At 40.2% G+C, this 26,324-nt stretch overlaps 3 protein-coding genes across 5 annotated transcripts; all 3 read right to left on the minus strand.

Moving 5' to 3' along the window:
- Positions 1 to 127: 127 nt before the first annotated feature.
- Positions 128 to 9,947, minus strand: kansl2 (KAT8 regulatory NSL complex subunit 2). Its single transcript, XM_084015592.1, has 10 exons — positions 9,842 to 9,947; positions 8,488 to 8,745; positions 8,156 to 8,328; positions 7,927 to 8,041; positions 5,877 to 6,040; positions 5,610 to 5,773; positions 4,381 to 4,477; positions 3,050 to 3,303; positions 1,794 to 2,000; positions 128 to 288 (listed from the first exon to the last, which is right to left on the minus strand). Exons 2-10 carry the CDS (start codon positions 8,736 to 8,738, stop codon positions 193 to 195), a joined length of 1,521 nt encoding a protein of 506 aa, XP_083871718.1. The 5' UTR covers positions 8,739 to 8,745; positions 9,842 to 9,947; the 3' UTR covers positions 128 to 192.
- Positions 9,948 to 10,097: 150 nt separating this feature from the next.
- ccnt1 (cyclin T1) lies at positions 10,098 to 17,948 on the minus strand. Of its 3 annotated transcripts, none has more exons than XM_084016401.1 (9): positions 17,761 to 17,948; positions 17,025 to 17,106; positions 16,795 to 16,923; positions 15,224 to 15,284; positions 14,525 to 14,587; positions 14,352 to 14,397; positions 14,044 to 14,207; positions 13,826 to 13,896; positions 10,098 to 13,704 (listed from the first exon to the last, which is right to left on the minus strand). In XM_084016401.1, exons 1-9 carry the CDS (start codon positions 17,931 to 17,933, stop codon positions 12,442 to 12,444), a joined length of 2,052 nt encoding a protein of 683 aa, XP_083872527.1. In that variant the 5' UTR covers positions 17,934 to 17,948; the 3' UTR covers positions 10,098 to 12,441. The 3 variants fall into 3 exon arrangements, with proteins under 3 accessions (XP_083872527.1, XP_083872526.1, XP_083872525.1); XM_084016400.1 differs by having other exon boundaries at positions 14,352 to 14,403; XM_084016399.1 differs by having other exon boundaries at positions 14,352 to 14,406.
- A 492-nt stretch (positions 17,949 to 18,440) lies between these two features.
- On the minus strand, positions 18,441 to 24,682 carry sarnp (SAP domain containing ribonucleoprotein). Its single transcript, XM_084015827.1, has 11 exons — positions 24,594 to 24,682; positions 23,203 to 23,302; positions 22,936 to 22,979; positions 22,774 to 22,844; positions 22,385 to 22,436; positions 22,199 to 22,272; positions 20,421 to 20,458; positions 20,124 to 20,149; positions 19,965 to 20,033; positions 19,762 to 19,839; positions 18,441 to 19,598 (listed from the first exon to the last, which is right to left on the minus strand). The coding sequence occupies exons 1-11, from the start codon at positions 24,624 to 24,626 to the stop codon at positions 19,557 to 19,559; spliced, it is 627 nt and encodes a 208-aa protein (XP_083871953.1). The 5' UTR covers positions 24,627 to 24,682; the 3' UTR covers positions 18,441 to 19,556.
- Between the last annotated feature and the right edge of the window lie 1,642 nt (positions 24,683 to 26,324).

The raw sequence follows: 26,324 nt of genomic DNA on the forward strand, positions 1-26,324 counted from the left end.
TATAGGTATTTTTGTGTGGATGAAAGATGATTTCCCTCCTTTTATTTAGACAACTGATTTATTTATGACAGAAAACCTTAAATAAATAGACGCAGATGGCAATCTGGAGTACAACGAGTGAATGCAAGGTCTAAACATCTAATGGAAATGAGCTGAAAAGGCCTTCTTATGAAATTTGTATGATGATGTTGTTCATCTTGGACCATCAACTACAGCAGAGGTGATGTCTTGTAGTGAATTATCAGTGGCTTCTTCTTCTTCTTGACCTCCTGCAACCTCTGACCCCACCTATGTGGAAGAACAGGGAGTTAGGAGGAAGTACAGTAGTACATCGTGCTCTGATGTAGCTTAAAAAAGTTGTACTTTTAAGCCAAAGCATGTGTTTCTGTCATATCTGAAATTCCTACTTATTTGTATCTGAAATGCAGCACAAGAATGCGGACACAACGATAAATTGTTTTCTTCATCGACTTGCTTCATTGGCTTGTTTTTGTAACATCTTGCTTCAAAGCCTGTTCAGATTCTTGGGCAGAGGACGGTTAATAGAAACATGGTGAAATCTTTTGGTCATTATTAATTAAAAAGCAGTGGTCGTAGATTAATAAAATCCACTGATTTAAAGAGCTTTAAAAGACAACAGATGCATTTCCACCCACTTGTTTTAATGTGTATTTTCAATTTGCACATACAAACACCTGAATGCTATACTTGCATCATGTTTCTATATTTCTTCCCCCACCACCCTAACATTTACAGAACAGTATGGGGAAAGAACAGGTGAATTAATTCACACAAACTTTGCTCATTTCCTGAACCTGTTTGGATGGAAACCTGGCTCAATACACGCTGCCTCAAAATTCTGACAAATGATGGGAAATTTAGCCAAAACTCCCACAATGTGACTGCTGCTACAACCAACGTCCACACGTCAACCAATCTGCTGCAAAAGCAGACAAGACCAAAGACTGTGTGCAGTATATGAACGTTATGGAGGACAGTGTGGATAATCTTATTCAACGCACCAGCAGGTTAAAGGGTCTATATTTTATATCTTCTAGTACAATTAGTGAAGCTTAATCTCCAGCTGTTTTAAGCGCACAAATTCCACAGTTCACGTAAACTGTGAATCCAAATAATCTTATTCTTAGTCTACTGTTATGTTGTTGGTTGGGTGGTTCTGTTTTACAGTTTAAATAGTTTTATTATGGACTTTAGTAGTAAAATAGGGGACAAGTCGAGTCCTGAATCTGTGCAAAAAGTATATTCCTCAGTTTACTTTAAGATAATGTGTGTGTTTTAGTACAAAAGTCCTACTTTACAATTCCCTGGACAGTGTTTCCCTGCTGAGCTCTACTAGTGGAAGGCCAGTATCACAAGGTGGGTATTTTATACCAAAAAGACTGAGTTTGTAAGTGATTAACTTGATCTGAATGCAGACTTTATGGGCTTGTTATTAAAAAAAACAACAACTGTGGATTTTGTTCCCCATCATTTACACAGGAAGCACATTAGGAAATTATCTCTTAATGGCCAGAATGAACATGAGGAAGTATTGTAGCAAGAAATGTAAAATATCAGCTTAAATGTACGAACATGAACCTATCGTTTAAGTTGCACCTTTACAATTTACCAGTCAACCATTGCCCAATCTGACACGCCATAAAATTGATACGGTACTGACACAGATTGTGACCAAGATTTTATTAGACCCATAAATTAAATACAATGAACAGTGTATGGGCGCCATCACTCAAAAGAAAGACACTTCAAGATGCCCCTGATTGAGAGTTAACCTGGTCATGCATGATGGCATCCACATCTCTTTCTGAGAGTTCCTGTCCTGAGGCGTCCAGGTCGACCTGGTCTGGGTCTTCTCCAGTCAGGATGTCCATCGGGCCCTCAGCGATGGCTCTGATGGTCTGGTCCTCCAGGGCCAGGGCCGTGTCAAACTGTAGGGGGGACGGCGGACCCTGCATACCGTCCCCTTCCACATCCAGGTCCTGTACAACAGGATGAAATCTAAATCTTAACATAAAACTTTTAGGAGCCATTTGAAGTTGTATGTATATTTCTTTTATTTATGTTTACACTTCTGACCATCAGGCAGAGCGCCCTCATTACGGGATAATTAATGTTGATGTACTTTACACGGTCAATGCAATCAGCTTCAGGTGTTGCTGCTGAACGTTTGTGAGTCCAGATTTTTGACCGAGCTTGTGACCCAGCCTTCATTAACGGCCAATTTTGTGTTTGTACTTTACATAAAACATGGTACAATACTGACACAGCAAAAGGTGCACCACAAAGATCTGTGGAATGAATCTGAGCTTTTCACAACTAAATCTCACAGTAGCAGCAGTAGTGGCTTGTTAAGAGTTGCAGACAGTCACCACACGTCAAAACACAAGTCATTGGCCTTTACTTCTTCTAAAGCTGTCGGTCGGAGTATTTCAAGGGTTCCTTCAGCCCTCTAGTTAGTTTCATTTGGTCCGGATCAAGCAAAAAGGGGATACGTTTTTGCCTTTTATGGTTTAAGAGGTCTGGTTTGTGTTCACATTTCACACAAATGAACCAGGAGCCGATGCTAAAAATCATATATCCACTATCACACAACGGACCAAGTTCAGGTTGTTCAGTCGGCACCAGAGTTATGACCTGTAGCATGTCAAGGTCTGTCCTGGTAGAGCAACAAAGAATTGTCTTTTTGATATTTGATAAAGACAGGACCATCTTCAGGACCTTCTACCTGTGTTTACTTTCACACTCCCACCCCAGATATATGAAACCAATGGGTGGACGTTGTCACGTAGCTTTTAGTAATGCGTTTTGGTTAGTTTGAATTTTTCCCTGACTGAAAATAAACTGGGAATGGGAAAGTTTACCAACTCAGACCAGAACAGACTTAACAGGAAAACGCTAGTTAGTTTGAACCGCACCAAAACGCTTAAACAATAACAATTTCACCTAGCGATAAGTGTGGAACATGATATTTTTAATACAATGCATATACATTAGAGGACAGTGGTGGGGGAACATCATTTCTACGTACATCACTGAACTCTAGGGGAAGGCTCTCTGTGGGCTGAAGCTCTGCTGCACTCAGATACATGTCTCTGGTTGCGGTGGTGATCTGCTCCTGTGGTGGAGGTTCCTGCTCAGGCTGGTACATGGGTGGAGGCAGGGTGAGGTGAAGCGGGCAGCAAGGATCATTGGACTGTCCCATGTGCACGGTCCGTTCACATGGGACATCGTTCAGGCCCGGGCACATTTTGAAAAGCACCTGATTGCTGTCCTGGAAGATGTCTGAGTGTCTGGTTGTCAAGGAGAATTATACATGATGTCCAAACACACAAAAAATACTCAATCAAATGAAGGAAACCGCCTCTTCTAAAAAAGCAAAACCAAATTCTGACCTGCAGGCATTGTGATTAATGGGAAACTCACAAGTTAGTATTGTTAGTATTATTGCAAGTACAAACATTATTCCTAATTTATCATCTTATAATTATTTCTCAATATATAAGGCAACTTACTGTGAAGTGGCAAAATAGGGCTTCACCTAAAGATTGTTTTTTTATTATTATTAAATTCTTGATTAATATAACACATTTACCCCAATTAATTATAAATAAAATGGAATTTAATCTTCTCTTAAACAAATATAACAAGATAATAGACCATATTCCGTCAGATGCCCGATCAGAAAAATACTGGATATCAAATTCAAAAGGAGCAGCACGTTGTTGGGTTTATGCATCTTATTAAAAAATATATATACACATGCAAATGCCAATGTGGTTAATTATGTAATCGATGAAGTACATTAGGTCAACTATGACCCCAGCCATTTTGCAAGTGTATTAATGATATGCCGGAGTGTTTTTGTACAAGTTTGTGATTTTTTTTTCGTTAGAATTTATTATTAGTTATTAGAAGTACATAAAATGTAGTACTTGCTATAAAACTATTTTGTTGTTGTGAGCTGAGAGAAATCTAGGATGTAAATACCATTAAAAAAAAAAACATGCACGACTCTACCATCAATGATTTGGGGTTAAAATGAAGGCAGGCTGAGAAGGGATTGTTCCTTCCATCTGAACTGATAAGCCCCGTTGTTACTCTGGGAAAAATCAACAGACCACAGGAAGGAGTTTATGTAGGCACCCTTTGAAACCAACAGCTACTGCAAACTGCTGGTCTTGATCGAGGCCACGGTGAAGATGGCCATGACCAGAGAAACTCAGTTTCTCCATTTAACAGTCATGTTTAGATGTAAAATGTTAATATCTTCATTCAATTAATACAGGAAAATGGTTTCTTATGTTTAAACTGACCACACTATTGTGGTCAAATACATGCCGAACACATCATTGAGGATACGTGAGACACAGTGCCGGGTCATGGGCAGGCAGGGGTTGGTACATTGGGTTCCCTCCACAAAGGAGATGCACTTTTCGTGCACTGTTCTTGTGTGTGTCTACAACAGAGGAAAGAAGTGTCATAAAAGGTCAAAACAAAATCTAAAAAAAGGATTTCCTTTATAACTATAAGCATCCTTAAAAACATAATTCCTGGATGCCACAAAATGCCAATACATTTTAAGTAGAATTACATTCTGCTGCACTCAAACATCGATCCATCCAAACCCAGGATCAGACACGGCCGCCTCTTGCTGCGAGGCGACATAGCCAACCACTACAACACCATGCCGCCTGCACTCAAATTTGTTTAGCACAATCTCAGACCCAAAAGTATGTATTATCGCCCCCATTAACTACAGTAATCAACATAATTGAGGACACTACTGCCCTGATACAGTCAAAGCATAAAAAGGCCACGTTACAAAATGCCCTGAGTGTTTTGGTTCTGTGTTCTAGCACAGTGGCTTCTATGGCGTCAGTTAACTTTGGAAAGGGCCAGTTCACCAAATGACCCAAAAATATCCTAATATGTGAATGTACTAAATGCATAGAAGTGGTAGGCAAACAGCTGCACCCGACAAAAACTTTATTTCTTGCCAAATGAGTATAGAGCTGGGCAGTATGGCCTAAAATATATATTTTTTAAAACCACACCCGATTTACAGGTTGTTGTTCCCCCCCCAATCTAGGCCCACAAAAGAATTATTCAAGTAAGATTTGCTTTTAACCCATTTATACCGGATGCTGCGCAGCGCAACATTGCCCCTCCCGCCAGATTCGTTGCACACAGCAACCAGCGGGAGGGGCAATGTTGCGCTGCGCAGCATCTGGTATAAATGGGTTAAGAATAAAAATGAGTGCCAAAGTTCCACCAAACTTCACTCTTCACTTGAAGCTGGGATAGAGATACACATTTTGCCCAGATTACAGTGAAAGTATGTTCAAGCAACACCAACAGTCGGTCCGTGTCTTACACACAAATTTTTCTTCAGTTACCCGTGGGGAGGGCTTCCAGCTATATACGATATCTTCAAACGATGTCTTCAAACGATATCTAGATAAACTTGCAACTATTTTCATGGCTAGATAAAGCTAGGATGTGACGGTCTATTGGGGTTTGGTGGACGGCTCCTTTAACATCAGTTTGAATTCTTACTAGTTTTACAACACACACACACACACACACACCTGAGATGCTCCTTCTGTCACAGCCTGCCTCCTCTCCCGAAGCTGCCGATGCAGCAGGGCTTCCACACCGTACCGACGACGGTATCGACGCAGAGCTTTAAGCTTCTTCAGGTTCTCCCTCTCCTTCATGGACAGACCTTCAGGGCCCGTCAGCAGACTGCTCCCTGACAGCAACATAAACAAATAGAGAACACTCAGGGCTGTGAGGTTATGAACGTGGGGTGTATCTTAAGAAGTTAGTTAGAAATGTATTTGTTGTATATTTACCTAAAGTTTCATTCTCCACTTTGCGGTTGTGCAGGTATCTGCGCTTTTTCTCCTTTAGCAGGTGCTGCAGGCGTTTGAACTGGTCAATATAGAGGGACTGGAGCCTAATGAGTTTTTCTCGGGTGATGAGCGCCACTTCCTCTGCTGTATAAACCCCGGCATGTCTGCAATTTACACATGAAAAAAGTAAACATATACATTCACTATAAATGGGCAATGCCCCACTGTATTCAATTCAATTTACAATAACATACATCAAGGGTTGGTAACCTTAGGCACACAGTAGTTTAAACAATGGCACACGAGCAATGTGTATATATATATATACAGTGTATCACAAAAGTGAGTACACCCCTCGCATTTCTGCAGATATTTAAGTATATCTTTTCATGGGACAACACTGACAAAATGACACTTTGACACAATGAAAAGTAGTCTGTGTGCAGCTTATATAACAGAGTTAATTTATTTCCCCCTCAAAATAACTCAAAATATAGCCATTAATATCTAAACCCCTGGCAACAAAAGTGAGTACACCACTTAGTGAAAGTTGTCAATATTAACATACAACATGTCAACTGTCAATATTTTGTGTGGCCACCATTATTATCCAGAACTGCCTTTACTCTCCTGGGCATGGAGTTTACCAGAGCTTCACAGGTTGCCACTGGAATGCTCTTCCACTCCTCCATGACGACGTCGCGGAGCTGGCGGATATTTGAGACTTTGCGCACCTCCACCTTCCGCTTGAGGATCCCCCAAAGATGCTCTATCGGGTTCAAGTCTGGAGACATGCTTGGCCAGTCCATCACCTTTACCCTCAGCCTCTTCAGTAAAGCAGTGGTCGTCTTGGAGGTGTGTTTGGGGTCATTGTCATGCTGGAACACTGCCCTGCGACCCAGTTTCTGGAGGGAGGGGATCATGCTCTGCTGCAGTATTTCACAGTACATGTTGGAGTTCACGTTTCCCTCAATGAAATGTAACTCTCCAACACCTGCAGCACTCATGCAGCCCCAGACCATGACATTCCCACCACCATGCTTGACTGTAGGCATGACACACTTATCTTTGTACTCCTCACCTGGTCGCCGCCACACATGCTTGAGACCATCGACGATCTTTCAAAGAAAGCATTTGGATGTGACGCTCAGCACGTGCGCTCAGCTTCTTTGGACGACCAACCCGAGGCCTGTTCTGAGTCGACCCTGCTCTTTTAAAACGCTGGATGATCTTAGCCACTGTGCTGCAGCTCAGTTTCAGGGTGTTGGCAATCTTCTTGTAGCCTTGGCCATCTTCATGTAGCGCAACAATACGTCTTTTAAGATCCTCAGAGAGTTCTTTGCCATGTGGTGCCTAGTTGGAACTTTCAGTGACCAGTATGAGAGAGTGTGAGAGCTGCACTACAAATTTGAACACACCTGCTCCCTAAGCACACCTGGACCTAGTAACACTAACGAGTCACATGACATTTTGGAGGGAAAATGACAAGCAGTACTCAATTTGGACATTTAGGGGTGTAGTTTCTTAGGGGTGTCCTCACTTTTGTTGCCAGGGGTTTAGATATTAATGGCTATATTTTGAGTTATTTTGAGGGGGAAATAAATTAACTCTGTTATATAAGCTGCACACAGACTACTTTTCATTGTGTCAAAGTGTCATTTTGTCAGTGTTGTCCCATGAAAAGATATACTTAAATATCTGCAGAAATGCGAGGGGTGTACTCACTTTTGTGATACACTGTATATATACATTGGTCGATTGATAACAAAGTTTGCATGCAGCATTCTGGCAGTGACACAGCCGCCACAGCTGAATATACAGACTTTTGTCCATATTTCATTTTGTCACCTTTCCAATGTTAACACACTACATACTCAAAACCTGCTCAGAATTGGGTTTTAACTGGAATTGGGTCACAGTCATAGCCTAAGGCAATAAATAAATAAATGGGTGTAAAATAATAATCACACAACAATCAAAAACTAATAAATTAAATGCAAGTTTAGATTGAAAAAAAAAACTTAAGCGGCAGTCTGATAATTTATCTTACTTCAGAGGATCCTCGTGATCACTGTCTACGCTGTCGGCCTCACTGTCAGGGTCTCCTCTCCATGTCTGGTCTAGGACCAAGGGACCCTGCTCCTCCTCACTCAGACTGTCCTCGTCTGTCCAGAGAAAGTGTAGTTAAACATTAAAATCACATTCACACACGTAAACTAAACATCAATTTAGCCCTAACTTGTGTCTACAATTGACAAAGACTGAAAAAGTCCATTTACCTAGAATACGACTAGCTTCAGAGCGGCCTCCGTCAGAGCTGTGCGTCTCTGCACGGTTATATCCACTAAGCTGAGACAACAGTGACTCTGGGGACGGACCAGAAGATGCCTTTCTCATCTGAGCTCGGAGGGCCATGGCATTCCTACGAGCATGCTCTGCACAGAACGTCACTCTGAGGAACAAACAGAAATTGCAGAAGAGATGTGAGAAACCTGCTCGTATTTGTTATTAGGCTTCTAGCATTTGTGCCTTAGATACGGAATATTGTAGTTAATAATAAAGTTGGGGTGTAACTTGTTAAAAGCAGATTTAATTTTGACTTTTCACCAACCCATCTTTCCTCTCCACTTTTGGTGCAGCATTAGGGCAGCGCTTGCCATTCTTGGCAGAGACATAGCTGCACTGCTTATACGGGGCACTCTTATCCTCCAAAATGTGTTTGATGCAGAACTCCAGGCCTTCCAGGCGGGGCTGAGAGCATGGTCGCTGGGTGAAGGAGCAGACCTGGGGCTCCTGAGGACGAGGTGTCTGGGTCACCCGGTTCCGACTCGAAGGCAAAACGTGGATTCGTATCCGGTTCATTGTAAGTCTGCAATAATAATTAGCATAAACAATTAGTCCATTGATGATTACTTGATTGACAGAACCCCAATTACCTTTTTTAATAGTGGGTTAATCATTTGCTTAAGGAAATATAGCAATCACTCCCTTATTCTGGCTTCTCAAATGTGAGGATTTTCTGTTTTGTTTCTTTGTCTTATATTACTGAATATATCAGGGTTTTGTAATCCGTCAGACAAAACAAAGACTTTTGACTGGATTATCTTGGACAAGATTGAATAGAAAAATGCAAAACCGTCAAATGTTCCAACGAATAATCCATTATGACATGAATTAATCTTTAAACTGATATTTCAATACTATTTCCTGGCATTCTATAGACAAAGGGATAAATTGAGTCACACAATATGAAGGCTAGATAGACAAACGACACATTGCAAATACAATTTGCGCCAAGTGCACAAATAAATGTCATTGCGTTATGTTCACGTCCACATATTAGAAATGCACATGGCTTATTAATTACACGTTAGACCCTTAAATCACAAATTGGGCTCAAAGTTCAGTGATGTCAAAAGTAACGTACACCTATTTTACAGACTCATAATGCAAACAGAACTATATACCTACACCGATTCGAATCTTGTTAATAAAAAGTAATCACAATTACTGTTATTGTTCATATTAAATAACGTTAAAGAAGGCGGTGGCAAGTCAGGTGGCTTGTCAGACAAATTAATATCGTTACGTTAGTATATATACATCATTATCATACGTGAGCATAAGTAATATCATCACAAATAAATCCGCATTAAGGCAAAGAATGAAAATATTTATTCCAAACTAAATATAGCATAAGTAGATTGGTCTGTCTTTAAGAAGTCTAAGCAGGCGCCACGCCGAGCTACTGCCCGCCTCTCTTTTCTGCGTCACTCTTTCAGTTATGGCGTCGCCATCTTTGTTTAGCAGTTGCTAACACTAGCCAACCCCTATTTCTCACAATTTGAGCCGAGAGGAGCGTTTTGCTAACCAATAGCGACAGACGGCCATCTTTCTCGATATCGTCGAAATACCCACGTGCCAGAAGATGGAAATATCCTCATTTTTTGTTGATAACCGCTTACCTTCCTCACGACAGTTCGGCCACGTTTAGCTTCCGAGGTACACTACGTCGGTTTTCCTGCATTCCCCAATAACTGCCACAGCCACTGCAAAGCGGAGCTGAGCCCGCCCACGCAGAGCTCTGATTGGTCAACGCTCAAGCTATTTCATTGGCCAATTTAGCTGCCAATCACAGTGGCATCAACAGTACACGTTTTTTTTCTCCACCCACAATACTGCACCAGTGAAGTTTTATAAAAACGTGTTATGTAGAGAGCGTTTCCTTAAAATATTTATTGACTTTTATTGAGAATAAAGCAACGACAATATATCAAAAAAGAACAGTGTTCACATATGACGTTTTAACTGAAAACAAATAAGATCCCAAAACGTTTCATTTCCAGACCTGAGTGTCAATAAAAACACCAAGACATGAAAAAACATGAAACTTATTGTAGCTGTGATTTTGCATTGTTAGGTTGCATGAGTGTCTTCCATTTTTTTTCTCAGAAACAAGGGTCCTTTTTATGACTTTTTCACAACAAAGTTTTTACTTAAATTGGAAGATTTGTCCAGATCAATTAAAACATTTTTTAAAAATGGCAATATGTTGGACATCTATTCTAATAGCCTAAACATTACACATGTAACACTTCGTCAATTGCATTGTAGGCGGACCTACCGAGATAAATATTCAGTGCATTTACTGTTTCCCTGTTACAACCAAGAGTTGAATAACCAATAAAACCTCTGCTGCCTGAGCAAAGAGCTGTAATCTTTTCAGTTTATCTTCCATATAATCAAGGGAACAAAAATATCTTACAATTGTATGGCTGATGATTTTGTTGTACTGCATTTCTGTGAACTGCCTAAAACAAATGAGCTTTTGTTTACAAACCAATAAAAGATAGCAGGTAAAGAGCAGTAATACTATACAATCAAAACCACATGAAGCTTATTATGAATTAAATGTACAGATGATACCTGATTCTCTTTCAAAACAAGTGGTGCCTCTTCCACAATTTTTTAAAAATAAAATTCATCATTAATTCAAATTAGAGAGTATTATATTTCATGCTCATGACCCTGTAGTGGAGGTATGTCGAGAACCTGCTCTCACGTACGATTTACACAAACTGAGAACACGTGCAAACATTTTTGATGAATCACGGCCTGTGGAGGGTTTTACAAACAATCGGATGCTGACACCCCACTGTTTTAGTTTGAAGGTATAAATTCAACAGCTTTCACATGATTAAATCATACCAGCATGTATTGACAGACGTGCACTGGAGTTTAAACATTTAAAAATATTCCCCAGCCTAAAATGCGCAAATGAAAGACGACAGACAGATGCCTTTCGATTAACCTCTGATATGGAGAATTGGTAATACTTTTATTGTAGACTGTGCTCGGTATGGTCACCACAAAGTGAGCACCAGCAGAAAACTTTTTTTCCCCCCCCTGGCAGTTTCAGGGGCAATTTAAAATGTTGTATATCCATACATTCTGCCTATTTCTTTCTTTACAAGTAGCTGCAATCATAAAGAAAGACACGCCCTCTAGAGGAAACTGATGATCAAGTGACAAATAACATGACAGGATTAAAAACTCACATTTCTTCTCGAGGGATTGTTTTGTTGGCTAAATCCTTCATTGTGACCATACCATGTAGATATGTTTGAACCCTTTGATAAAACCATAGGTGTATAGCTAGGTATGAACTTTGTTCATTAGTGTAATAATTGGAGAACTGAATATGAATATTTTACAACCATTTAAAACAATGACTGCAACACTCAATCTAAAAACAAAAAGTACAAGCTTCCTTAATTTACAATTTTTTTTGCATTTTTTCCATAACAAAATGTCAAAAAATGTCATGTTTGTTTTGAACATTTTACAGTCTTTGTACATGCTTACCAAATAATGAAAGAAATCAAATAGATAAACACCAGTGGTGGGCAATCACCTTTTTTTTTAAGGTTATGGCTATTTGAAGAAAAAAAAAAAAAGACAAAAATATTAAAAAGATGGCTTTGGAGACATACACTCTCAAACTAGCCTGTACAGTCTTGATGAAGTTATATCCCTCTGCCCAAAAAGAACAAAGAGTTTAAACGTTAAAAAAGTTAGAAAAAGGGGGCTATGTCTTTTTTAAAAAGCATTCAATTAATAAATAACATACTATAAAAACATTATAAAAAAGACGATTGGAAACAAGACCTAACAGGTATGTGATGGAAATCTTTAAGTTTCCTCATGATTTGTAGACAATGACATCCTCCAAAACAGTGATGCTAAAAATACCAGGTCCCATCATAACATTTCATTTGACTTGAACAGAAGAGCAAAAAAATATTATCTACACTTTCCTGTATTTACTCTCACATTTTGCAAGCTATTACAGCCTCTCATTATTGCCCTACAAGTGTAAAAACAATACGTTTAAAAACGCAATTTATCTCGCCGGTACATTTCACTGCTGTCACACGGAAACCTATAAAAAACTGGGTTTGGAGTTAAAAAAAAAACCATTATACAATATAATATACTTTATGTAACAAGATGGATGTTCGTGATGTCAAATACAATGTACAGAATACGTCTCCTGATCAGGAACCTATTTGGGTAATGGTGGCAGTGGGGGAGGTGGTTCTGAAGGGAGGGGTGGGGGTCTGCCGTTGTTCCCTCTGGAGCCACCACTGTACCGATATTCCCCATACTGGGATCTGTAATCAAACATGGACGGCTGGGATGGCTGGACCCCCTGTGCGCTCAGAAGCGAGTTCAGCATTTCAAAAGTGTCCTGGTACTCGTTTGACTGGGCTCCGCCTGCTGCACTGTGCCCGTTAGTGTCCGTCTTGTCGCCTTTGGAGTGCGGAAAGTTCCCTTGGTGGAGGGGGAGGCCCAAGGTGGGGAGAATGTCGGGGCCATGCCCTAGAGTTTGTCCAGAGGAGGAAGACAGGGACGGTAGCTGGTAGGGATTCCTAGAGGACTTGCTGACTTTAGAGGCAGCGTGAGTGCCTGCTGTGGGTTCTTGGGAGTGTGTCCTCTTACGCGATGCAGAAGAAGATGAAGAACTCGTTCTAGAAGAGTCACTGGGGACTTTTTTGCTGCCTCCAACGGCCCCACTAGAACTAGATGAATGTTTGTGTGAAGAGGAGAGTGAGGCACTGGTTGAGGAGGAATGGTGGTGGTGGTTATGATGATTATGGTGGTGGTGGTTAGATCGTTCCCTGTGTTTGTCCCTGCTCTTGCCCTCCTCTCCTGAACTCCCCCTTTGCTTCTCAGGCACTCGTATTCTGACCTTGATGTCCTGTTCCTGACCTCTGGCGCTGCCTCCTCCCCCAGCTAGGGGAAAGCGCATTTTGAGAGAGGTCCTCTCGTGCCTCTCCTTCTCCAGGGGGATTTTCAGAATAATGGGCGATGGGTTTGACATGTCAGAAGAGGAGGAGCTGGACTGCTGGTGATGATGCTGCTGCTTGTCCTTCCTCTGCTGCTGACCAATGAGAGCCTGGGCGGCGTTGGCATAGTCCCTTTTCACGCTGGCCTCCATGTTCTCCAGCTTCCTCTTCTGGGCAGCCAGGACATCTGCGTTCTTGGCCCGGTACTCACTCAGCGACACCTTAGCTGGGACGTGAATCTCGTTGTTGGGCTCAGCGCCAACCTGACCTTTTCCACTCCAAGTCGCAGCACTGCCAGATTCAACCCTGTCCTTGTCACCGACGGATGAGGAAGAGGAGGAGGAAGGTGGAGCCGAGAGGCTCATCAAGCCTGCCACGGTGTCCTCTGATGAGGCCATAGAGATCATGCTCATCATGGTGTCTCTCTGGTCCCCCTCCTCCTGGACCTTAGGCTTGGCTTTTGGCGTCTGACCCCCAGCCTGGGAGGCAAGAAAACAGAGAATCACAATAAAGTCAGTCAACAATAAATGTCCAAAGACTGCAGGATGTCTTGACTGCCCTCCATTGGTCACAAAGGAGCAATTGAAACTAAATGTGTACCTTCCAGTTGCGAATCCGTTTCAACCGGCTGGGTGTTTTCTCCAGAATCTGCAGGAACTCGTGTGTGAGCTCTGAGAAAAAGTTATCACAAAGTGAAGACAAGAAAAAGCAAACGTCAGATTAAGTTAGTGATGCATGACTTGAAGATCATTTTCAGACAAATGTTTCCTGCTTGCACTTGAAATGAACCTAATTATGAGTTCATTTATAGCACATACCATCCAGCAGCTCAAGGGTCACTGTGGGATCAACGTACTCCCACCAGTGTTTGCCGTCTGTAGACACAGGGATCTCCCAGTTGGACCATTTGCAGGCGAGGTGGATGCACACGCAAGCTACAACCGGCGGACTGTACTGCAGGCAGAACGTGGTCAAGTGCAGACTACGTGGCAGGATACATCCCAGAAGGCGATAAAAAACAGAAACAGGAGGAGAGAGAAGAGAGCAGACATATTGAGTTAGAGGATGATACAAAAAAACACAATATACATGAAAAATTACAGGGAATGTTTTACAGTGAACATACCTGTTAGTGGCCATAAAGTATGATGTTTGAGCCAGATCCTTACTTGCTGGAACAACAATAGAGCAAAAAAACACACTTAAAACCTGCGTGTTAACAATTTAACAATTGCAAACTTCCTATTATGCCGAAATATGCAAACAGAATTTCGCCAAAACCTAGGAGTTGATGCTCACCTCTAACAAGCTGAGTGCACTTGACAACATGAGTATGAGGATGGTCAATGGTGATTTCAAAAGCTGTAATAAAAAAATTAAAAAAAAGGGACAGAAAGAGACAAGCCTTGATAAATGAAATGCAGAAGTCAAGCGAACATATGCACCACATAGATTTCATTAAATCATTCAAGGCCCTGAAAACCAGAAATTGAATACTGTTATGGCAAACTAAGCGTTGCATGGGGTCTTCCAATAATAGCCTGGACAAAAACCAACATATGAATGTGGAAAAAAAGAAAAACAAGTCTTATTTTAAAGTTTTTTTCAAATAAAACCACTGTCATCTTCTTCAACTCCCTACAAGTTTGAAAACATGGGAAAGGATTAAGCCGGCTAGTGAACGTACTAAAAAGCTCTTGCTCATGGTGCAGCGGTTCATCACACTGTCCTCAAACAAAAGGCTTAAAAATATGTAAACAAGAAAAAAAAGAGAGGGAAATGTAAAAAGGTTATGGGTATAATAGGAACAAAAGCAAAAGCACCGTAACGCAACAGCGGTTAAGTGCTGCTAACATGAAGCGTGAGTATCTCGTCCCTGCACTGCTAACCACATATGGGCTTTCTGTGGATAAAGGTAAAACAGGTTAGCACTATTTTTGTCATCACATGTGTTTCTGGAGGGAAATCAAGGGACCCAGTTTTTCCTTCCCAACTTACCCAAGGTCTGGAGTATTATGCTCTCAAGAATGACCAGGTCTTGGGCTTGTTGCAGGTAGGCCTGAGGTTGAGAGGACAGGCACGTTACTCACTGGGATGCCTCTATCCGTTGTCAAACACATTAAAACCCACCTTTCACATAGAGCTGCCTCACAAAGTACCAGTGAGACAATTAAAAGCTACACAGTGAGAACAGATTCTTATGATTTACAACTAAACATCACATAACCCGGGTCACTGAAAACCTACACACTGGGATGCATTTTTGTCTTTTGCTGTCACGACCCATGTATCAAGAAAAAGCAACACCTGAGGTAGGAGTGGGCGATCTGGCAAAAAAAAAAAAGGATCAACGGACAATAGAGATTAAATTAATTTGAAATTGTAAAGAGAAGCCGATAGATAACATAACCATAAACCTTTCAAGTACTCGCACTTACTCTGGATAGAAAAAGCAGCAAAATATAAACAAAACACAATACTTTGACAATACTTAGTAGAAAACGCTAAATTGCAGTAGTGGAAAAACATTTGCAGCTTGGCAGTTCATACCGTGGCTCTTAAGTTTTTTAAATTCCACATTTTGAACAGCTTTGAATGGCACCATATTCTTTGCTAATTACAACGTGACCACCTCACCAGCGATTACCACTTAGGTGGATGTTTTTGTTGACTGCTCAAATGCTTGTCAATGATAACCGTTTTGTTTTCGTCTTCTAGGATGCCGACAAGTGAGGCGGTGTCGCCCTGGGTGAAGCACAGTTGGCATATTATTTTGGGTGCTTTCTTTAAAAGGTGGTTAAATATTTTTTTTGTATTGCCTGAGCAGAGCCCACCATTGCTTGACATTGTTTACAGATCATTTTGGCTCAGGGAATATCTGACACTGCATAGCCAAATGATTCCCAGGCAACAGATGTCAAGTTATTTTTCACACAAGCTCCTCATCCGCACTGCCGCTAGCTGTTGCATCGTTTACAATATCTCAGTCAAGCAAGCGCAACGTTGAGTCAGTAAAGTCATCTAGTTGGCTGCATCACCCTAAGTGTATGTTCACAATCACTAATCAATATTTCATGTGACGTTTAGAAAGAAAAGGACATTTAAGCAGACTGTGGACGCCTGAGATCTCAATCTAAAATCATCAGATCGTCCACCCCCAACCTGAGGCAGCTCAAAACAAAACACGTCCTCGAGTCATTGTTCCCAGTTGAAAAGCAATTTAAAATGCAAGAATAAAGAAGAAAATCTGAAACAAATGTTAACTTATTGCCAACACGTATTCCATATAAGAGCATCAGCACATAAAATTGTGAGCAGCATTAAATGTTGTAGCTCAAAAGGAGCCCGTCTCTTCAACATGCTGCCAAAAAGTAAGGTTTACAGGCAAACTGGAAAACCCCAAAAAAAGAATCAGTAAAATGAATTAAACAAAATCAACCTTCACAAATTCTAATGAAATAATGGATTCCCTTTGCCGTGGTAATGTGGCGATGAAATGCCCGATTAGGTAAGCTTGGCAGGAGACAGAGCACGACTGCAGGCAATTTTAACGACAGTCCAACACTTACATCACTGCGTATATCTGGTGAAGGATCCTGAGGATTGAGGCATGCATGGGCCACCTTGATAACATGTTCCAGCTTTCGGGGCTGCTCCTCGACCTTTGCAGCGAGGAAGAGTGCAGCAGGAGAAATAACCTGTTGAGGGGAAACCCAAATAAGTAAATAAACAGGCTGCACATTAGTATTGACTGTCAGCTGTAACGTTATCTGGGACTTCAGGTGAGAAATATACTTACATTTCTGTGAAATCTGGTGAATGACTGGACCATGTAGAATCGATGCATATACACAATGGCTGTATTTATTGTAAGTTGAGACCTAGCACATGGAAGTTAAGGACAACTTGGCAAAGAGTAACGGGTCGCAACATCTGCATTGATTGTTTAGTATGGATATCACATGGGTCATTGCTCTACATGAGAAATAACATTTTTAAAAGGAGCTTAAATTAAGATAAGGACTTGTAAAACAAAAAAAATCCCATCAGAACCCCTAGGTAGCTTTAGATGTTAGCCGGAAGCGGTTATTATTGCACATAAAAGGGGTCGACTCTAAAAAGGTTCACACGTGTAAACACGTGAACAGACTAAAACACAAAAAGTCTAAAGCTCAATGTGCTACTATATCTCACCCTGACCATTTGTTACACTAACATCCACAGTAAGAGCCGACGCAAAGCTATCGCTAACGTCCTGGAGGCCTACCGACTACAGAGGCCTTCATGGCCCCGGTATAGCCTACTTACTACGCCGCTCTCAGAGAACGCTGGCAAGCTAACGGCAACGTAGTAAAACCACAAGCCGTCGAGTGAAAACGATGGTAAACGTAAATAAAAACACATTCGAACGAAACATAATAACGAAACTCCAGCCACGCTCTCCGCCAAACCGGCTTCACGAGAAGCTAAACTTCGTTAGCTAGCAAGCTAATGCTGGCTTGCTGAGACGCAATTCGTCCCTCGACAAAAGATACACATTGAGCCGCTGTCCCATGTCCTGGAGCAGGTTCGCCGCCTGTTGCCTGTAGGAGAGTTCCTTGTCGGGATCAAGTCCAGCTCTCCGAGATGGGCTGTTGTCGATCTGCTGTCGGGTGTAGTACCATTTGTTATTATCGCTTGCAGGGAGAGAACGAAACGAAGCCGCCATCACTGAGAAGGACGATAGTTTAAAATTTCTGCGCGTCACAGGAACATACGTCACACCGGTTAGTAGCGTCTTTGTAATTCTCTTAATGACCAGCAGGGGCCACCAAATCAAGCCATTAACAATTTGTTGTGATGGATGGATGGATGGATGGATGGATGGATGGATGGATGGATGGATGGATGGATGGATAGATAGATAGATAGATAGATAGATAGATAGATAGATAGATAGATAGATAGATGTAAATGTAATCAGAAAATGTATTAAATAAACCCTAACTCATTTTATATATGATCGTGCTGAAGGTTCTTTCATCATAGGAAAAGTAATATAAAGTAATATCAAAATTATTCATATGAGAGCAAAGTAATACAGGTGACCTATTATGAGGCAAGTAAATAATGAATAAATGGTTCTCTTCACTCATCAAGTCAAGTCAGTGACTCTCTATGATAACATCCAAGTGGCTACAATAAAGAAGAAAAAACGAGTCAAATGAAGCAGATATCAAAAAATCGAAAACAATTTATTTTAAATCACAAAATGTTATAAAATGGACAGATAACTGAAGCAGTGCACCAATGGATTTCCAAAGAGAAAACACAAAAATAATAGGCTCCCTGATAAATCAAAAGTACAATTCGATACACACCGTAAACTCAAAACAGTTGAATGATTCAAGTGGATTAATAGAAACAAAGTTATTTTAAATGCTTAACTTCCAAATAAACCAGATATTTCTGCTGTTAAGACGTTACTTTTTGGATTTTCCCGGTCTTAAAATAAAATGTATTAGACAATTTCTGTTTTCAACAGTCTAAAGTTCCTATTTTCCTTTGGACGTAGAATTATAAGTATATTTTTTAGTCGTTTTTTTACTTCCTGCATACTGTAGGGGTTGTTGAGTTTCTATTCTCTTTCCAACTGGGGGCCTCACTGTTCTGACTTACTCTTCTTTATGGTGCTTTGTCATGACTGTAACAGTCTATTCAAATAGGCTCATAGAAAAACTCTGACACGCTCTAATCTAGTTTTAATGCAACTTTTATTGAGATTTTGAACCTTCATGCTTCTTACAGCTGCTTCACAGTAAATTCATTCCCTGCTTTGAATTGCTCACATTATCAGTTCGATTTGGGACGTTTCGGGTGATTTAATGCACCATTGGGATTTAAGATGGTACCGTAAGGAATCACCTGAGACATGGATAACTAATTATCCTCCCTAAACACTGGAAGGCTTTTTACTGTGAAGCAGCTTTACTAGTTGCTGAGAAAAAGACTTGATAAACCACAGGCACTAATAGTTTCCATGTATTTTATAAAAACACCTCATGTTCATACTGTGAGAGAAATGAAAATAAGGTGTCTTAAGGTGCCCGGGGATTGTGAAAATGGGGCTCCAGTATATAATAAAACGCTGGTTTGAATTAAATGACTCACTGACTTTGGGATTGTTTCCTTATGTCTGTTTTCCAAACTATTTGTGAATGCATCTCTGCATTTAATTATGCTTTTGATTTACAGGATTCCTATTATTTAACTTTGTCATCTTCAGGGATTTCTGTTGTTCAGTAATGAAAATGCTTTACAAAAAAAAAAAACATAGGCTCTGAAACATTCTTCACACTTTTCCAAATCGTTCAGCACGCTTCATTTTCTTCGCCTGTAGAAAAAGAGAAAAAACGACATTAAAAGACAGTCGACGCTTTCAACATTCCTTCTGCTTTACGTGTGATTACCTTTACTGTGATAAAATATAACTGACCATTAATGTCTAACACATCAAACAATAACAAAATAGCAAGGAATGAAAAGAAAAAACCTACATCGGTTTCGGGTGAAGCTGCAGTTGCTGCAACGCCAAATCTCTCCTTCCTCTTCTTCAGCTTTTCATCCTCTTCAATCTGGGGGAAAAAAAAATGTAATTCTAAATTTAAGAGACCAAAGAGGTAGGAAAATATCTAAACGTGTAGAAAAACAATGTAAATTTGAGAGTGTAGTTACACCGTGAATTTAGGCTCATAGTCACCTTTTGTGAAACGGATGAAACGTTCATGCCAAATCGTTCTGCTCTCTTCTTCAGCTGATCAACATTCACCTGCATGAGAAACAAAACCATTTAAATTCATATCATCCCGCTAACTGGAGAAATCAAAGGAATGTGTCAACTAAAAGGTAGAACACTTACAGGAGCTTTACTGTTTGCAACGGCACCTGTTCAGACAGATTTATTAGATGGTGGGGTCAGAGGAAGCAGGGGGAAGACAGTGAGACCTTCAAAGTTAAAGCTTTACGTTGCCAAATTATTAAGTTAGTAAGTTTACTAAACAGCTGGGCTGAATGATAATTCAATATTATCGGTTTGATTGAATGTATGAACCACAATTCAACCATAGTTCACTGTACATTCATTTTTGCTCCAATGAGAACATAGAAAGCCAGTTCAGTTAACAAAAAATAAATAATAAGAAGAGTGACTACAGACCTGGAGCAGGATTGGCATTCTCAGTGGATTCACCAAACCTGAAGAAAAGCAGCATAATCATTTCAACATGGTTGTGTATACTTACTACACGTATAACTCAGGTTTATACCCATGTATGTATTATCTTCAGTTTTAGCCACAACTTCTATCAGTTATTATAACAGTGGAGTAATCACTGCTGCAGAAATGTTTAAAGGAGTCATCACCAGGAAATCGCAATTTCTCTTGTTAAAACATGCATATCTGTGTTTGACCTCAGTTGAAACTTGCCTGAAAGGCTGGAGTTTGAAAGTGGCGCCGTTTTTTCGCTTCTGCTCTTTTTCCGAACAGGAATAGCACACAAGGGTGTGCATTCCTAAAGCACGAGATTTTGATTCTGCACCTACGGTGACGTCACCGTGGAGGCTACTTGCATAAGCCCACCCCTCTTTCACCACCCAACCCCGCCCCGTCCGCTACCTGACGTCCTGCTGTAAACGTGTCTCTTCAACCGTCTCTGGCTCTTCACTCTCCGGTTCGGGTTTCGACTCTGGTTCGTACATAAATGCCTGAATTCCGTAAGGTTCGTCATTTAGTGTGTGCGCCATGACAGGGGGCTGTTTATGTTTTGGAGTCTGCATGCAGGCAAGCCCCCCCGGCTCTGTCCTTCCTGCGGCGAATCAACGCGCGCCTCATTACATATTATACAATGCACATCCGGACCAGTCAAAACCTCGCGCGTAATCTCGCGTGATAAAATCGCGGTACGAAAAAGGGTCAGAACAAGCTCAATGTTTGATTAAATTTTTTTTTTTTTTTTCTAATAAGTTTTACGAATTGATCCAAAGCGATCCAAGGGGGGCTGGATACGTATAAAACCAGGTTATGACTCCTTTAATCATTTTACAGAGAAGAAAAAAAATCAGAAAAATGCCTTTAATAATCCAAATTATACGTAGTCAGGGTCATATTTCCTTCCTGCACATGTTGGAGTTTTGACTGGCGAAGGTTTTTCTCCCACATTATTTTTTTTAAAGAATTTATCCATTTTGTGACACTGTGTCTCAGGGGACATCAGCACTTTAAGATATAAAAACAACTAACTTTGTAAATATGAAAAACATTATATTTAAAATAAAATAGCCATTGGCACTACCTCCACTGCCCACTAGATGGCCCTCTGGGGCCAATAATATATATATATATATATATATATTTTTTTTTTTTTTTTTTTTTTTTTTTTTTAACTAACTATGTTCACCATTTGGACAAAAAAAAGGTATGAAGTTGCTGGACTAAGTTTTCAGTTTTTGCTTATATACAATATATACATATTTAAACAAACAGAACGTGAAGTGTTGATTGTTGGTTTCTCTCCCCCATACCATAATGTCTAAAGCACACCTGTCAGTTATAATTCTTGATTTCAGAGGAACTACAGTAAAAGTAGCCCATGTTGATTAAAAGTTGAACCAAGAGGTATGTCTGTAAAACGTGATAGACTTTACATCAGATTGAAGTTGAGTAATAATTTCACTATTCATCTTCTGATCGAAGTAAATTAGTTGATCTGGGGTTTGTTTGAATCCTGTCTGATCACCCGACTGCTCATGTTTCTCGACCCCTCAGACTTCTTTTCCAGGATGTTGCTGCATCACCACATCTCAGGGAGGACCTCAGTGAGTACTATCTTATCGTTAGTCATAGAAATGATGGCCAAAGCTACAGAGATTAAAATGTACTAATCTTGAGGAACCTTTTAAAAAGACACTAAGAGAAGGATCCTGGTAAAGTCCTACCTTGCTGCACGTATGGCCTTTTTGCTTTCAGCTGTTGCAGGCAGGTTGAAACGTTCTGCTCTCTTCTGTAGTCTCTGCTCAACAAAAGGTCAGATTTTAAATCAGAACAAAAGTTTTCTGAATTAAAATATGCAGATTCAATGCTTCCAATCAAATAATTAGTGCATGCAAAGATGTCATACGTACTTCAGTGGAAGATGATGGAGGAGCTATTTTCACCACCTTCTTGTCAGCAGGTCTGAAAGGAGATGGAAAGAAATGGGATGACCAAAGATTGATTAGAAACATTAGAACGCATTAGAAGTTAACCTTAAATGTCATTTAAGCCGTGTAGCGAGTTTAAGCTTGTATCTCTGTATCTGAATCCTGTTTCGTGTTGGCAGAAGTGGTCCCCCTGTGACCCTGTCACTAAGCAAACACTTGTTTTGAAGAATAAACCAACCAGATTGCTTCATTTTTAACCACATAGCCACATGCTAGGCTCACTAGTGTAGTCCTAAATAAAAGCTCACAATCCAAAAGTAAATATGCCCATTTATGTTTGTTTGTTGTAAACTAAATGAGAACAAACTTACGGCTCCTCCTCAGTAGACTCAGAAGACTTCTCTTCTTTTACATCGTTGGCGCTCTCAACTTTATTGAAATCCTAAAAGGAAAACAGAAACAGTTATTACTTCTCCGCAAAATGGTAAAATGAGGTCCGAGAGGGGCGGTGAAATCACCGATAATCACATTACCTCTGTATCCTCTGCCAGCACCTCATCTACATCCACATCTTCCTCTGTTGTTTGGGGATTACGGGAATAAGGCATTTCACACCACCAGAGAGATAAAACAAAGACAGTCAGATGGAGAGATTGATGCTTTTAATCACAATAAGAAATCCATAAACGACAAACAGCCTCGCTGTAACAACATTTCAGCATGCATTTCTGATTACAGTTCATCCACTAACTTGCCGAGTGTTTTTGTACCACATCTCAATGGGAAGGATGTTGCCTCACCGTGCTCCTCAAGGTACGCTTGCAGTCGAGCTATGAGCTCGCCTTTGTTTCCCTTGGTGTCCAGACCTCGGGCCTCACACTCCTGCCTCAGTTCAGCAAGCTGAAACAGAAACGGCACCATTTAACAATCTCATCTCGCTGTTAACGAAATGTCTATAGTACAAAGTAGTACTGCTCATAATGACGTCTGTGGAATATCAATATCAATTTTGTTATTCACTTTTCTAAATGTAATTTGCAATTATTTGAACATCAGCAGTTCACTTTGAAGCAGAAACTATTAAAAGGTAATTTCTGGGAAACGCCAAACAAAGATGTTTAAGCCTGTATTGGCCAGGAAACCTCAGCAGCACAATATTTTATTTTAAATGGTATTTTGACACAGGTGTTGCCTTATATGGCGCTATCGTGCAACTTAAAAATTGCATTAGGCGATTTATAATTTTGTTAACATTTAGCATTAGGTGTGCAGCCCTAGCTGATTATTTATTTTTGATCGTTTTAAGGACATTAAAAGTTGAGAGTTTAAGTTCATTCTTGAGCTTGGAAACTGAAACCGAAAGCTCCAGAACAGCTAGAGAATGAAACTTGTGAGAGCAAGTAGTATGCAAAAAAAGACCCCACTGAGATATATTGCATACATATTACATATTACAGATAATTGTTTTAACTAATCAAATGTTTTATATTTTAAATCTAAAGTATCTCGTCGATGTTAGATATATGCAGTGGACTAAAACCACAATATTACTGAAATGTAGTGGAGTAAAAAAATGTTCAACTAAAATGCAAGTGCCTCGAAAATGTATTTGATTGCGATGTAGGGGCCTACTTACCGTAGTTACTTCCCACCGGTGCTCGTGGTTGGGACGTGATTAATGTTGTATCTACACTGCTAATAGTCTTGTACTAGAGGGTGGGCCGTTTCCCACACAGCTAGTGAACGGAAGAAACCGAGGAATGGACGGAATAAACGTGAATTATAGGACCAATGGAGGTCAAACACCCGGTTACCGATGCTGCTAATTAACTAGACCCGGACAGGAGATGGCGGGACACCTCACATCTAAAAACGGGGGTTACGTTTACAGTTTAAATTATCATTCGCGTTAATTTAAACTCATTCCCAGCTGCTTTTTCCTTTAGCCTTTACGTCGGGTATTTAACACGTCTCGGTACGGTTAGCTCGGCTAGCTTCGCAGCTGAATGAACAACGTGAACACACGCCAGCCGTTAGCCTCCACAGCCGGCGCGCGCATTTTATGCGTCAAACCTCTGCGTTACAAGTAACCTCGCGCTCTAGTATTACAAATAACAATGGCCACAATGTCATATTCACCAACAATAACGTCTAATGTTTGTAATAAATACACATTTATTCCACGACTAACCTTCAGTTTCTGCAACTCTATCACTTCAGCCATCTTTCTTTGTTGATGTATTACTTCCTCCAATCAAACCGGGGAGGCAGTACTTCCGCTCTCACGCACTCATTTCACAGCGACGCCCCGTGGACGGAATGCGAACTGCATGTAAGTGGTTAAACAGATTTTTTAAAATAGTAAGTAGTGAGATAATTTTCTTATGTTAAATTACTAATATAACTATGCAAAAGTGTATAGTAGTTTATCTTTAGATAATACTGAAAATCTATTTTTATAGTTTAGTTTAGCTTAACCCCACATGGTCACAAGTGATCATCCCTAGAATAAGTTAAAGTCAGGCCTTCCGCCAAGACTCCCTATCTATTTGCTACCACCTTGCTGAAAAGTTTTATTTCATGCATGTCAATAAATTATATATTTTTGGCACAGAATTCTCTGGCTCTAGTCCTTTCTAGACATTTTTCTCTTTTTTTATTGCTGAAATATTGGGTATTTTTACCTCTTCGAGCCTCAAACAGTTATTGAAATGAATCCATCTGAGATGTTTTGAGGGCAAATATCATAAGGCCCCAACTAGACACGCTGAAACAGGCTGAAATTATTTAAAAAAAAACAAGAGGAACAAAAGCAAAATTGCCTTGTAACCAGGTTCAAGACTAAAAGGTCCCAGGTGTTTAGGGCTATTTGTTTTCTTACATATATAGTCTCAATCATCACATCTAACTGTTTGTTTTTTTCTTCTGTCTCAGCTGACATGCAGATCAAACTGTCTAAAGACGGCCCAGGTTGAATATATATCATATTATCTGATGCATCCATCTTTTTCTGTATGCTTTCAGTCATATTAAGACTCTGTACACACATGTTGAGGCCGGACGGGAGTTAGAGAGTTCATGATGAAGCAGGTCTGAACTGGATTTGTTGTGAATGCTGACATTGTTTAAAAAAAAAAAGAGGTTTAAGCGGTGTGTGTATTTGGCACATATGATATTGAGACAAAAAATCTTGAAACAAAGTCACTTTATAGTTTTCATGGGGTGGAAGGACAAAGCCGGATGAATTTAGGGAGTCACAAGTGCTTCAATAAGCCTCATTAACGCTGCATTCCTCCCTTTTCCCCCTCATGCACGGCTTCTCTTAGCAGACTGTGTGACCTATTGTTCTAATGACACAGAAATGAACAACTTCCTATTACACTTTAGTATTTCGGACGCTGTGTTTCATAACAGCGTCATATCTAAGTGTCTCAGGTAATATAATTAATTTAAAGTACTTTGTTAAATTAATGGGGTTAATCATCAGCGACGTGAATTACTGAGTAAATCCGCACATACTTAGGAATAAAGACAGGCAGCCCAAAAATTTGTCAGGTGATTTTTAGCAGATTTTGGGGGCCATTCATATTGTATTTGAAAGCACGTGCTTTGTTGAATTGTCACCCAAGACTTAAAAATGAATGTCATTGTAACCTCATGATTTCAACATGATCTGTTGGCATTGTTACCCTTTAAACATATTAATATATAATAACTCATTCATTTGTATTTTTGATGAGTGTTTTATTATTCTACCTTGCAATATTGCCAAGATAAGATGATATAGAACTTGATTTATCCCGAAGGAAACCGTCCAAATATTCACATTCCAAAAGAAAAAGATGAAGAGGTTAACAATAAGGATCATGAAACATTAGCATGAGAAAGAACAATTACATAATGATGTTATGCTGATGTTATT

This window comes from Eutrigla gurnardus (genome assembly GCF_963514095.1).
Source record: "Eutrigla gurnardus genome assembly, chromosome: 8".
In the NCBI taxonomy this organism is placed as follows: domain Eukaryota; kingdom Metazoa; phylum Chordata; class Actinopteri; order Perciformes; family Triglidae; genus Eutrigla; species Eutrigla gurnardus.

What these genes read in the sequence shown, in the direction of transcription:
- ccnt1 (XM_084016399.1), bottom strand. Translation starts at nt 17,933, where the DNA reads ATGGCGGCTTCGTTTCGTTCTCTCCCTGCAAGCGATAATAACAAATGG. An exon ending in TCACCAGATTTCACAGAAAT is followed by an intron (nt 16,924 to 17,024) that starts GTAAGTATATTT and finishes TCCCCTCAACAG; the next exon opens with GTTATTTCTCCTGCTGCACT. An exon ending in TACTTTATGGCCACTAACAG is followed by an intron (nt 14,208 to 14,351) that starts GTATGTTCACTG and finishes CCTGCCACGTAG; the next exon opens with TCTGCACTTGACCACGTTCT.
- sarnp (XM_084015827.1), bottom strand. Translation starts at nt 24,626, where the DNA reads ATGGCTGAAGTGATAGAGTTGCAGAAACTGAAG. An exon ending in GAGTCTACTGAGGAGGAGCC is followed by an intron (nt 22,437 to 22,773) that starts GTAAGTTTGTTC and finishes ATCTCCTTTCAG; the next exon opens with ACCTGCTGACAAGAAGGTGG. An exon ending in TTTCATCCGTTTCACAAAAG is followed by an intron (nt 19,840 to 19,964) that starts GTGACTATGAGC and finishes TTTTTCCCCCAG; the next exon opens with ATTGAAGAGGATGAAAAGCT.
- kansl2 (XM_084015592.1), bottom strand. Translation starts at nt 8,738, where the DNA reads ATGAACCGGATACGAATCCACGTTTTGCCTTCGAGTCGGAACCGGGTG. An exon ending in AGTGGAGAATGAAACTTTAG is followed by an intron (nt 5,774 to 5,876) that starts GTAAATATACAA and finishes TGTTGCTGTCAG; the next exon opens with GGAGCAGTCTGCTGACGGGC. An exon ending in TTCCCCTAGAGTTCAGTGAT is followed by an intron (nt 2,001 to 3,049) that starts GTACGTAGAAAT and finishes CCTGTTGTACAG; the next exon opens with GACCTGGATGTGGAAGGGGA.